We start from the raw sequence: 12,824 nt of genomic DNA on the forward strand, positions 1-12,824 counted from the left end.
TCTAATAGTGAAAAGGGAATTGCACTTTTCTTGAGTAATGCCATATACACACATATTGTTGCTACATTTTTCTGTCATATCTATGAATGAGCACGGGTATGAGGTGTAGAACAAACAAATGAACACAAAAGGGTCGACAACTATCACTGACACTAAAACAAAAGAAAAAGTAATGATTTACATCTGCTTTGCAGGCTATAAAAGTATGTTACAATATAACACGATGTTGCTATAATGAAGTCTCCAAATCTCTTGTATGTTCAGACTCCTGTTCAGAATCATTTGATTTAGATGTTTGGCAATTGAAGGATCTCAAACTTATTATCCGAGGAAAAGCACTTTTTGATCTGATTATTTTGGAAGCACCATGCTTCTCAGCAAGCTCATCAGATAGTGTGTTTAAGATAACATCAAAACGCCTCTTGTAGGTAGGGAACCTTGTGATGAATTTAGTGATCCCTTGAAGTCTTTGCGAAAGATAAATGAAAAAAAAAAATGAGGGGAGAAATCCTTAGTGGAAAATTAGTGCAATAGTTATAACAAAACAACCAAATTGATTTGGTTTGATATGTACCTTCTTGCCAATGCATGAAGTTCAGCACGTTTGCGATCAGATTCTGGGACTCTGCGGCCAATAAATGATTTTTCTACCCTGGTGGGATCACCATTGAAGAGGACTAATTTGCCAAAGTAGTCCTCTTCTGACACACTAAGATTTTCAGCTTTGATTTGTTCTTTAATGACCAAAAGGGGATTAAGGAACCATTCAAAAAACTGTTCCTTCGGTTTGTTTGATGTAGTTAGTTCAGTATCCTCACCTGCATGGAGAAAGTGTAAGCCTAATTATTTCTTGAAAATGCTTACTTTATACAAACAGTAGATGAAAATTAAACAAGCACGCACACAAATGATTACTAGTAGTGCAACAATGATCCCTTACTTATCAATATACCAGAGGAGTTCTCTTTTACAGAACGAAAAAGAGCTTGGAGAAGGCAATAAGCTGGCAAACCAATTCTAATGACTCTACCCCTTTTGCCAAACTTTGCTTCTTGTATGTCTTCATGTGTTATTAGCCCTTCAGAAATCAGTGATTCTCCAAGTTGATGGCATTCTTTGAACAAGCCATCCAACAGCTACACAACTCATGCAGAATGTTTATTTAGTACAGATGCATAACATGAATACAAAAATTGATATTTGAGAACTCGGTAGCAAAGAATACCTCAAATGGTTTGAACTCGGGTATATTTTTCAGTGATATTGCACGAGAGAGTGTCTTTGTAAAGGAGTTTGTTTTTGTGAGGGAATTTGAATGGAGAAGTGTCCTTGATGATGGTTTCAATTCAGTCTTTTTTCGATATTGTGGCCTATCAAACAATCAACTGCATTAACTACAACTCACATCATCAACACGAAATAGAAAGCATAGCAGAAAGAGACCTTGGGAAGAAGGATCCATCTTTCATGTCAAGAATATCATTGCTGTATTCATCATAAAGGGACACAGCTGCAACAATGTACCTTAGGCCAAACAAAAAAGAAGACTCCTGCAAACATTAGAAAGAAACAAATACTTATTGGATTAATTTAACATAAGCTTTAATTAATACCATTTTAGACTATAGACTTAAATCTAACTCTGTTACAAAATTAACTCTACTGGGTGTGGATTATTTCAAGTTTAGTTAGTGATCTCGAGTTGAAATTTTAATATATGCAGCTTGATTAAGGCTAAGATAAGCATAACATATCATGCTTAAAACTTGTAATCTCAATAGATATACTTAAAACTTGTATGAAGATTGACCTGATAAGTGATAAGACCTGCATAGGCACCCAGAAAGAAACTAGCTAACACAGATGCCAGAACCGCCCCAGCAACAGCCAGTGGCCACAAAATAATGGCAAGGCCTGCAAAAGGCACACATATTGTCTCCAAGAAAGGGCCTTCACGACCTATAAGATCATGTAAAAGACGGTTCCACCCTTTAAAAAGCATGTAAGGGCCTTTACATACAGAAATTGTAGATATAACTGGTGTGTCAACTATGACCCCAAGAACCATAGCCACAATAGCTCCAGGAAGATATTGCAGCCTGCATCAAAACATTTTTTGTCAATCTAGAAGACCTTTGCATCATTTACAACATACTATAGGTATGCACAGTATAATAAAACCCCCTGTTACCTAAAACCAAAGATTTGGATGCATTTACAACAAATTCCAAGGTATGTTTCATTAGAGACATAATGGTACAACAAAAACCAAACTCAGAATGTAATGACAAAACCTGATGTCATAATAGTTTCCATCTGGATCCTTTGGTTGAAAGAGGTCATCCATAACAGATAAATAAGTATCATAGCATTCATTTTTCACATCTTTGACAATATCAAAGGTCTTTGTTATAGTGGTCCATGTTCCATCCTGAAGATGCAATATGAAATTCTGTATTGAGTGACAACAGAAGGACAAAATTAACGAGGATTTTAATAACCTAAAAAATGAAACATACAATGAAACAATGGAAAAGTTTGTACTCTTTTCCTCCCTCTACAGCTTCAAAAGTAGCAAATATTGGTGCAAAGAATCCATAGGCTGCTCCACCTATAACACTTCCAACAATGCCAACCAATGGCCATAAAATCAACACCATTGGTAGTAGACATGTGCATGCAACAAACTTCAGTGCAGGTCCTAATTTTTCTGATCTGAGTTAAGGAAATCAATACAAGAAACAATAAGAAATCTAAAACAATGAGAAAATCAAATTTGAGAGACTGGAGCCAGGGTAAGCACCTAACTACACAGTAATATGTCCAAATACAATGTATCGGCCAAAGACCACATATGATAGTTGAGTTGCCAATTGTCATTATTAAGCATATCAGTGGGCACAAAATGACACCTGAAATCATAGTACAGATTGAAAAATGAGTGAGCTTGATAAATCATAATCCTGAAGCGGAAACTTAGAACAACAGATAGATTGTGTAAGAAAAGGGAGGGAGAGAACAAAACAACTATTGTATATATTCTTTAGAGGGAAAAATAAACTGCTAAATTCTTTGTCATGGTTGAAACTTTGGAATACCACATACTTATTTGTCATGTAGTTTAAATAGTTTACTTTTATTTTTTTCTTTAATTTCCAGTAACATAAAATTTGTTGTGCTTAATGAACAAAACTAAAAGATTGATCATCAACATGGAATTTAATTGTTTTCTCTTGTTAATATCACACAATCATGGAAACATCATTCAATCTGTATTTGTCGCCAGCTAAATAAAATGAGTAAATCTCCTACAAATATGTAATAAAATGGAACACATGCTATATTACGAACAAATCTTCAAATGTCCATTGTCAAAGGAAAAAACCATCACATTAAAATGAATAATTATCTAAAATAACTTGTAACAAAAGAAAGTTTGCATAGGCAGTTACCAAGAAATTCCATCTCTTTTAAGTTCAACTAGTATTTCTCAATCAAAGCATACATACATACATACATATATATATATAAAACAGCTGAACGAACTCAGAAAAATGGAAAAATAATCATGGGCATTCCACCTTTGATGTTGCCAAGAAGCCAAAGACCGATGAAGAAAGGAAGAAAGCAAACCAAGTTCCATATTGAAGCCCAAAATCCTGTTGGAGGTTCCATTGCTCAGCCCCTCGAGTACAAAAAGATTCAAACTTTAACAACTTCAAAGATGATAATGATTGAAAACTACACACCCAGATCAAAAAAACCAGTTTTCTGTCATCACAACTGGCTATCTCAGCACCAAAACCCAAATCACTCTTCATTCTGCGAGTTGCCATAGCTGCAGAAACCAGCAGGTGGGTCAATCTTAAACCGCATTTTCTCCCCTATTTTAGAACTTTGAGCTGTAGCCTTAATATATATTTGAAAAGGGTACGGTGGGATTGTGCTCATATTTTATTTTGAGAATGGTGAGAATCATGAGAGTTATGCCTGAAATGAGAGGAAAAGTTATGAATATAGTTAGTTCTTCTTATGAACGAGCATCCATCACATGATGCTTTGCCAAATTCTCATTCATTTTATTTTTTTCTAATCAACACTCCTTTATTCTGAGCATCTCATATTCCTTTGTGCTCAACTTTGGCCTAAAGCAAAGCAAAGAGTGTGTGATTTGGTGACTTGTGGTGTGCGATTTGTTTTGATTTGCGAAAGGAAAAGTAAGAGACCACTTTGAATATGGTACAACAAAACACAGTTACATGGGACCTGAACCTGAAGCTGATATATATGTATATATATATATATGACATGCACGCAGTTCGTTAGTTTTTACATTAATTATTACAACAGTTCCTATGAACCGAATCTATTCGCAGGAATTGGAACAGTGAATTAGAGAGCGACGCAATAATTTATGGTTATGCTTCATCATTAAAGAAAATATTTGAAAGAGATTTTACATTAATTTATCATAATTTTATTCAATTTAATATGACCATTTTCTGCAAAAATATGCGTGATATATATATATATATATATATATATATATATATATATATATATATATATATATATATATATATATATATATATATATATATAACGCGTATTTGTGGATACTTGACGGTGAAAAGTATTGGTGGAAACGTTTTCTGTTTTTGATTTTGTTTATTCAAAAAGTTTACATAGGATATAGCAAAATAAAAGTCGTTTTAATGTCTTTATTTTCACTTACATATTGTATTCGATATTTTACCTTTTTTTTTAAATAGCTGAATTTAGTTTAATAATTATATATATATATGAGATTAAAATAATCGATAATTTAATAATATTAAATTTTATTTCTTTTTTATCTGAAGTATTAAATCACAAAATGTTAATGAGTTCCTCTTTAATATATAAGGAAAACTAATTATTTGAATTAATTAATCTTGATTTTGAATTTTGAATAATGACAAATCTGAAATTTTTGAGAGTTGGGATTGAATTTAAAAGTTGGGATATTTTATGTTTTGTGTGCTATTAAATTGTGAGAGTGTTTATGGTATTTGCATAATTGTAGGATGGTAAGGTTATTAAGATGTGAGTTATGGAAATTGTAGTAAAATGAATAAAAATTGCACTATTGTAATTTAAAGATCATGACAACTTGTATTATTCTGAGCATTGAAAGTATGAGATTTTGGGGAGTTAAAAGATAGACAGATCGAAAATTTGTAATTTCTAGTAAGATTTAAATAGTAACAAGTTTGGGATATGAAGATTGAAATTATGAAGGAAAATATTTGGTATGTTATCTGTTATGTATTTTTATGTGTTTCTCTCTATGTTATATATATGTTATAAGTGGTTTATGTTTCATGAAAGGAGTTGATGATTTAAAAGTTGTTAATTTTCATGAAATGAGTATTTGTTTTGGGATTATATTTAAGAATTTTGTATTTTGGAATGTGTTTGAATGCGAGTATGAGTGGATTGATTAATGGAATTTGAAATATGATAATGTTGATGATTCTAGTGTTAATTTGTGATGTGTTTAATCTATTAGTGAATGGGAGAAATGAGATTTAAACATAGTGATGACAGGGAAAGATAGTGAATGAGTTGTATATACTAATTTATAATCGTAAACCAACATAATTGTGATGAAATATTTGTGAAAGGATGTTATTATGCAAAATTGAAAAAGAGGTTATAATGATAAGAGTTAGTGTGACTCGTTATTATGTGTGTTATGATGTTCTATTGCTTAAACTTGAGTTTGATAGAACTTATATCTAAAGAAAGACATTAAATAATTAAGTTAGAGTTTTACGTAATACAATTGTTGCTTTGTAATGATCTTAATTGACATTGTTAAATTATACGTAGTTTTATCAATTAGAATTATCACGTATTAATGACATTCCTATGTACTTAGTGAAATTTTAAGATTGTTACAACTACTTTCTAAATAATAAAATCTCAATCAATAAACATATTTTGATTATTTTAATCAATTTTAGGTTATGTTTTCGTTGTGAATATTAAATATAGTTTCTCCTAAAAGTTTAAGTTTATTTAAATTTGTGATTTTCTTCAAAGAGAAATGAACAATTTCTTTATTTCATAAGTTGTCAGACCTCGTAAATATGCACCCAAAACCCCTCTTGTCAGCTCATTAAAAACGCACTCAAAACTCTCTACACTGACGCCGGGTGTTAAGAAACGAGGATCTGAAATCAGATAGTGGGATGCAGGTGTCAGCAGAAGAGTGGACGCTCGTTTTACGTGGGAAGAAAAATGATTTTTTGAAACCTTCTTCCCACTCTCTCTGCATGCACCCTTCTTCTTCCAAAAATCTGATCTTTCATTTTCTCCTCCTTCTCACTAGAAATCTTATCTTCTCTCAAAGAAAACTAACCTTTTCTCTTCTCCGATCATCTTTCAGAAACCGTAGAAGTGTTCCCGGCGACCCAAGCTTCATCTTGAACCAAACAAGTTTCAAGTTTGAGCTGGTAAGTTTTCTCCCCTTAGTCGTTCGATCTTTTGTTACATGCGAAACCAAGTTCTGGTTGCATGCAGGGGTGTAGTCTAAGTTATTTTTTATTTTTATGTGGTTCGGTTTAGTTGGAAGAGTTAAGTGATCGTTGAGGGTAAAAAGTTGTAGTCGGGCGAACCAAAAACCTACTTTTAGGCCATTCAATCACGTATCCAGGTAAGGGAAGCTTATCTAATTTAATTGTATGTTGTTGTACGTTCGTTGTTAATGAATGCATGTTGATGAATGGTTGAACGTATGTATCGATTATGAATGCTGATAGGACGTTCGGTCAGTAGAGTAGTTTTTGGTAAGGTGGTCGTTCGATCATCCTTTTTCTTTCTTTTGTTTGACCGTTCGGTGTTGGTTGTGTAAACCGTTCGGTCAAAATTCACTTATGTTGTACATTTTTAGTTGGAAAGTTATGTAAGGTCGTTCGGCCATAACCGTACTCTCTTTTAATGTTAAGACTGATCTGAGTTATTATTAATTGTTAATATTCTATTATATGATTTATTGCTATATTTTGGGATGTTACATAAGTTCATTTATATAAGATAAAATCATGAATTCTATCATGTCAATCTTGTATTGGAAAATGTGTGAATAAATTATATTTGGTGAGAATCATATTTATTTCTATTTTTTCTTTCTATGACCAATACTTCTATTTGGGTGAATATGTATCTATGCCTAATATATTTAACATGTACCCTTGTTCGTGTTCAACAGATTAAGGTTTAATCAATGAAGTATCTAATTTATAAATTAATAATATTTTTATGATGATAATAATTTATAATTCTTTATGTTAACAAATTTAATACATATGATTTTAATTTAGACTTACATAATAATTGTAAGACCCTGGAAAATAACGTACGCTGGAGTATGCGTGGCAGCTGGAGAACGAGACACCTCAACAACGTACGTGGCAACCGTAGAGCGTGACACTTCACCTACGGACGCCAGGTGTCACGTTGCATGGGGTCTGGAGTAAGGAGTGCAATGCAGTTTGTGTGTTACTCTGAGAACGCGACACTTCAACAACGGACGCCAGGTGTCATGCCGAGGGGAGTCAGAAACCAGTTAGTGGAAAACAGGTGTCGGCTGAAGAGGGGACGTTCGTCCTCGACTGTGGAGCAAAATTTGAATCTCAGAAAAGTCTACTTCACTCTCTGCATTCACTTTCTTCCTTACCAAAACTCTGACCTTTCTTCTTCTCCACCTTCTCTCTAGAAAACTCCCTCCTTCTCTCTACTGTTACTCACCCATTTCTTCTCCGTTCAACATTCAGAACCATAGGAACGTTCCCTGCGTCGTGAGCTTTATCCTGGACCGAACAGCTCCAGATTCTGAAACCGGTAAGTCTCTCGACTTAGACGCTCGTTTCTGGATGACATGCGAAACTAAGATTCAGTTGCATGTAAGGGTATAAACTAAGTTCTCTGAATTTTCTTTTGGTTAGACTTAGTTGAAGAACGTAAGAAAAATCGTTGAGGTAGAAAGCCATAGTTGGACGAGTCAAAAATCACACTCTTAGGACGTTCACTATTGATCCAGGTAAGGGAAGCTTATTCAATTTAATTCGTATGCTTTTGACTGTGATGCATGTACATTCTGCGAAGTTGTATGAAGCATGATTTTGTGATATGTGATTATTTGATATATGATAATAAAATGAGTTTGAAAGTAAATAAATTTTGAGTATAAAATTCCTTTACGATATTGAGTAATCAGCATTGAACGGTTCTTGACCGTTTGGTGTTCTAGTAAACTTTTTTGAAATGGAATACTTTCATTTGGGAAGAATTCTGGTTGAGGATGAGAATGTCGATCTTCTACTTAGAGCCTATAATGAGCAGTGTCGGTCTTATACCTATCATTAGTACTGAGTAGTGCTCGGTCTTACACCAAGCGCTCATACTCTTTTCTTGTATAATCTCTAGATGAAAATATTGTTGGTCTAACTTCAATAATGTTCTCTACCGTGCTCAGTCGTTTATTATCATTGGTTTTCTGTATGTGAACTATAGCCACTGGTCCTTCCGACAAGTTGGCCAACCTTGATATTCCACGAACCGAACCTCAAGTCATCCATCTGTGTCGACCGACCATGTCGAGCACCCTTGTTAATACAGGTCGACCATCTGTGTCAACCGACCATGTTGATCACCCATGATAATACAGATCATCCATCTGTGTCGACCGACCATGTCGAGCACCCTTGTTAATACAGGTCGACCATCTGTGTCGACCGACCATGTTGATCACCCATGATAATACAGATCATCCATCTGTGTCGACCGACCATGTCGAGCACCCTTGTTAATACAGGTCGCCCATCTGTGTCGACCGACCATGTTGATCACCCATGATAATACAGGTCGTCCATCTGTGTCGACCGACCATGTTGAGAACCCATGTTAATACAGGTCGTCCATCTATCTTGTAGTCGGTCCTATTCTGTTTTGGAACGGGGGAATTTCTTAGGTCTCGTTTCTCACGTTTGTCCTCGTTATAAAGAGGGCTGAACGTTCGTGATGTTATGTACTTGTACTGAAAGACAAAAACAAAAATAAAGTGAGAGATTATAAATGATGAACAGTATATGTGATGAATAAACGGTTGTGGAATTTGAACGAGCGTTCCAGGGAGGAACGACTCTAGAATGAAAGTTGTGATTTGTAATGTATGAATGTGGACAAAGCTTGGCCGACGTTTCATCCTGATGTTCCGTGAGTACTCGTCCTCACGTAGAGGGGGTACATGATGTGTGGGAACGGCAGGAGGTCCTAGTCCTTATGGGTACTTTGGACGGAACGGACTAACCTCGGGTGGCAGCTGATAAGGTTTCCAGTTACTACATCACCCAGGTGCACGAACGTAGTAGCTACACAAGATTCATACAGTCCGGACGGTCAGTCTAGTATCAGGAATTGATTGAGTTAAGGGATTGATTTAATTATATGTTGTGAAATATTTGATATGTTTAATGTGTTATGAAATGAATGATTTTACTTGAATTAAATTCAATAAGCTTAACCTGTGTCCCCTTCTTTGCGTTGTCGATCGTCATTGTACGTCCGTCCTGTCTATGCAATGATCATCCGTGTGGGTGTGAGCAGATGGTGAGGCGTTGCTTGAGGAAACGCTGGAAGAATAAATTTGGAGGAAGCAACCCTCGTAGATGTTGAAATGAAGGCCGAACAGTAGACGTTCGGTTAGCTGTTTAGATTAGATATTTTTTTTATTGTACTGATTTTAGAATGACCCCTTTTGATTAATTGACCGTTCGGTATTTCTGTTTTGTAAACCGTTCGGTCAGGCATGCTTGGGTCGAGCGTTGTTTTGTATTTAACTTATTGTAAGGCCGTTCGGCCGGAACCTTTGCTTACGTTATTTAAGACTGATTTGGTTTATCATTAATCGTAATTAATTCTATTATATGGTGTTTACTGTATTTTTGGGATGTTACAATAATAATCATATATTATATTTATTATGTTTTAAGAATTATTATATAATTTTCAATATACATATATCACATATTATATCATATTATTTTCAAAATAAATGCATATATAAACACATCACAGACATGTTATACTCGACACAAATATCATATTTTATATATCATATGTGTCAATAGAATTTTCTTTTATTCAAAAACATTTTACTATTTTTATTTTGTATCAATAATTAAAAAAGTAATTTGTTTTTTTAATTAAAATGAGTTTAATAATTATACGTGTCAGAGTAAAAATCGTCAATTAATTTTATCATTTACCATGATGGACGAAAATATTTCCTCTCCAAATATTAAACATATTTATATTTACTCAAAATTAAAATTTCTAATAAAAAAAACTTCACGTTCTCCAACATTAACGCTATGGTAGTTTGTAATTGGAAGATTGTATAAAATTATTCACTTTCGGAATATGAGCCCATTTGTTTATAAAAGTATGACAATAACATTTTATTATTTTACTATATCTTAAATAAACTTTGAATAATAACATAAGTTTTTATAATTTTTGTTCAGACTTCAACACTTTTACTCCTTAATTCTTAATTAAGGAGCTTATTTTGATATACGTAAAAGTATAACATTTAGAGAACAGATGATAATTTATATGTATTTTTCATTCTTAATTATTAAAATAATTTTTATAAGTAAAAAATGTGATAGAAGAAAAAAATTACAAAGAAAATATATGTTATTTTTCTTAATCTGTTAAAGTGTCTTTTAAAAATAAAATCATAACATAAAAAAAGAGGTTTCAAAACGAAAACTAAAATTAGTAGAGAAAAATATTAAACAAATATTATTACTTCTCTTTTAATTTATTAAAGTGTTTTTCAAAGACAATATTTCAAAATGAAAACAAAAATCAGAAGAGAAAAAAATTAAATAAGAGATTAATTTTAATTTTATGATGATTTTCAAAGAAAACAAATTCCAACAAAGTGTATTAAATAGTATACCTTTATACTATTTCTCTTGGGCAATATTCTAATATGAATTGTACCAAAGTGTGGCTTTACTCTCTTTATTCTTTAATTTAAAACTTAGGGCAAATCCAGATGGCATCGTTGGCGTAGAAATTAAAGTTAAGTTATTTCATTTTATATGCTTTATTATGAGAGGTGGACTATGATATATGTATTATATATTATCCAAATATGTGGTAAGGAATCACTATTCCTATTAGATAAGTAAAGGGTACCCTTTATGCTAAAAGTAAGAGAAAAACAATAAATAAAAAGTAAGGGATCACCTTGTAGATTATTAAAGCATTATTGAGCTTGTTGCTTGTAAGATGACACTTGTTATGGTTTACATTATTTATTTATTTTTCAAAAAAAAAGAAAGAAATTGCCTTTAGTTAGTTTGGCCTATCACTACTAATGTTTTGTAGAGTTTTGAAAACAGTAAAAAAGATTTTGTAAGTAATATTTTACAAAGTTAATTACGATTATTTAGTAATTAATATCTCAAAAAAAATTTAAAGCATATATTTCATATAAACTACAAAATTTAATAACTTATTCTAATTAGCCTAACTACCTTATTTATCTTTATTCTTAAATGACATTAATAAAACAATGTTTCATACTAATTAGCCTTATATATAAATCTTCATATATAATAATTTATTATAGAAAGAAAACTATTATTGATAATTAAGGTATAACTTATTTTATTTAAATTTAAGAATGTAATAGTTATTTTAAAAAGTAAATTTTAAATTTAACTCAACTTAATAAATTGCTCTGAATAAAATAAAATTTATAACTATTTATATATTATACATATATTTTATATCTAATCAATGTAAAATCTTTAACAATAATAGATATTTATGATATAATGAACATTTCTCCTTTTTTTCTATATATTTAAGGTACATGAGTATCTAAGTCTAATATGCATGATTGCAAATTGTGATTCATGTTATGGTTGAAGAATTAATGAAGATCCATTTGATTTTGCTTTGAGGACATTCCGAGGAACATCATTATCAAATATTCAACACACTCACGTCTCTAGTGCTAACCAACAATACAACCACCATACCAAAATCATTTCAAAAAGTATATACCAAAAGTTAGTATATATGTATATATATTTTCATTAAAATGAGAAGAAGATAGTGTAATGAAAACGTAAACAAATAAATATTTGTTAACATGAATAAAGTACTTTTTAATAAAAATTATTGATTCGAATTAATGATGCTTGATTATTCATTTATTTATATATATATATATATATATATATATATATATATATATATATATATATATATATATATATATATATATATATATATATATATATATGTGTGTGTGTGTGTGTGTTTTTAAAAGTAGAAATCATCTTCATTACGCAGAATTTGTTTTCATGGTGTAAGATGAAAAGGCCTAGAGATTAATAATGAAAGGGAAGCATGCTCATGCAGATGTTTTTCTTTTTCTTTCTTTTTTTGGACATATGCACGTAGTGATTTTACTTTCTAATAGAGTCATATTAGATTGGTTTAGGGTTTAGGAAATCACACATCAATGTGCCCTATTGTAGCATGTAACGTCCCGACAAAAGCAAATGCATTTGGTGATATGAGTAGCCAAATCAATCTCTTTAAGCTATCCTTCAACTGTATAGTCCCATACCTATACAGTCTCCAGATCCCTCTCATTCCGGTGTATGCTCGATTCGTCCATGTGCCCCTTCCACTGGAAGCCTGCCAGGAGCCGCTTATTGTCAGTGCTCCCCGCACTTCGTGCTCCCTGC

General features: G+C 32.3%; 1 protein-coding gene across 1 annotated transcript in view; it reads right to left on the minus strand.

The window, feature by feature from the left end:
* Positions 1-8: 8 nt before the first annotated feature.
* The window catches only part of LOC108343910 (uncharacterized membrane protein At3g27390-like), a 36,177-nt gene continuing 23,361 nt past the window's right edge, over positions 9-12,824 (minus strand). The window contains exons 2-11 of the mRNA XM_017582351.2: positions 3,582-3,990; positions 2,804-2,912; positions 2,520-2,715; positions 2,295-2,431; positions 1,811-2,099; positions 1,444-1,550; positions 1,226-1,370; positions 941-1,136; positions 575-818; positions 9-467 (exon numbers count right to left, since the gene is read on the minus strand). Coding sequence (XP_017437840.1) covers positions 230-467; positions 575-818; positions 941-1,136; positions 1,226-1,370; positions 1,444-1,550; positions 1,811-2,099; positions 2,295-2,431; positions 2,520-2,715; positions 2,804-2,912; positions 3,582-3,675 — 1,755 coding nt within the window. The 5' untranslated portion in view covers positions 3,676-3,990 and the 3' untranslated portion in view covers positions 9-229. The remainder of the gene's footprint in view (positions 468-574; positions 819-940; positions 1,137-1,225; positions 1,371-1,443; positions 1,551-1,810; positions 2,100-2,294; positions 2,432-2,519; positions 2,716-2,803; positions 2,913-3,581; positions 3,991-12,824) is intronic.

This window comes from Vigna angularis, chromosome 8, assembly GCF_016808095.1.
Source record: "Vigna angularis cultivar LongXiaoDou No.4 chromosome 8, ASM1680809v1, whole genome shotgun sequence".
NCBI classification, from domain to species: domain Eukaryota; kingdom Viridiplantae; phylum Streptophyta; class Magnoliopsida; order Fabales; family Fabaceae; genus Vigna; species Vigna angularis.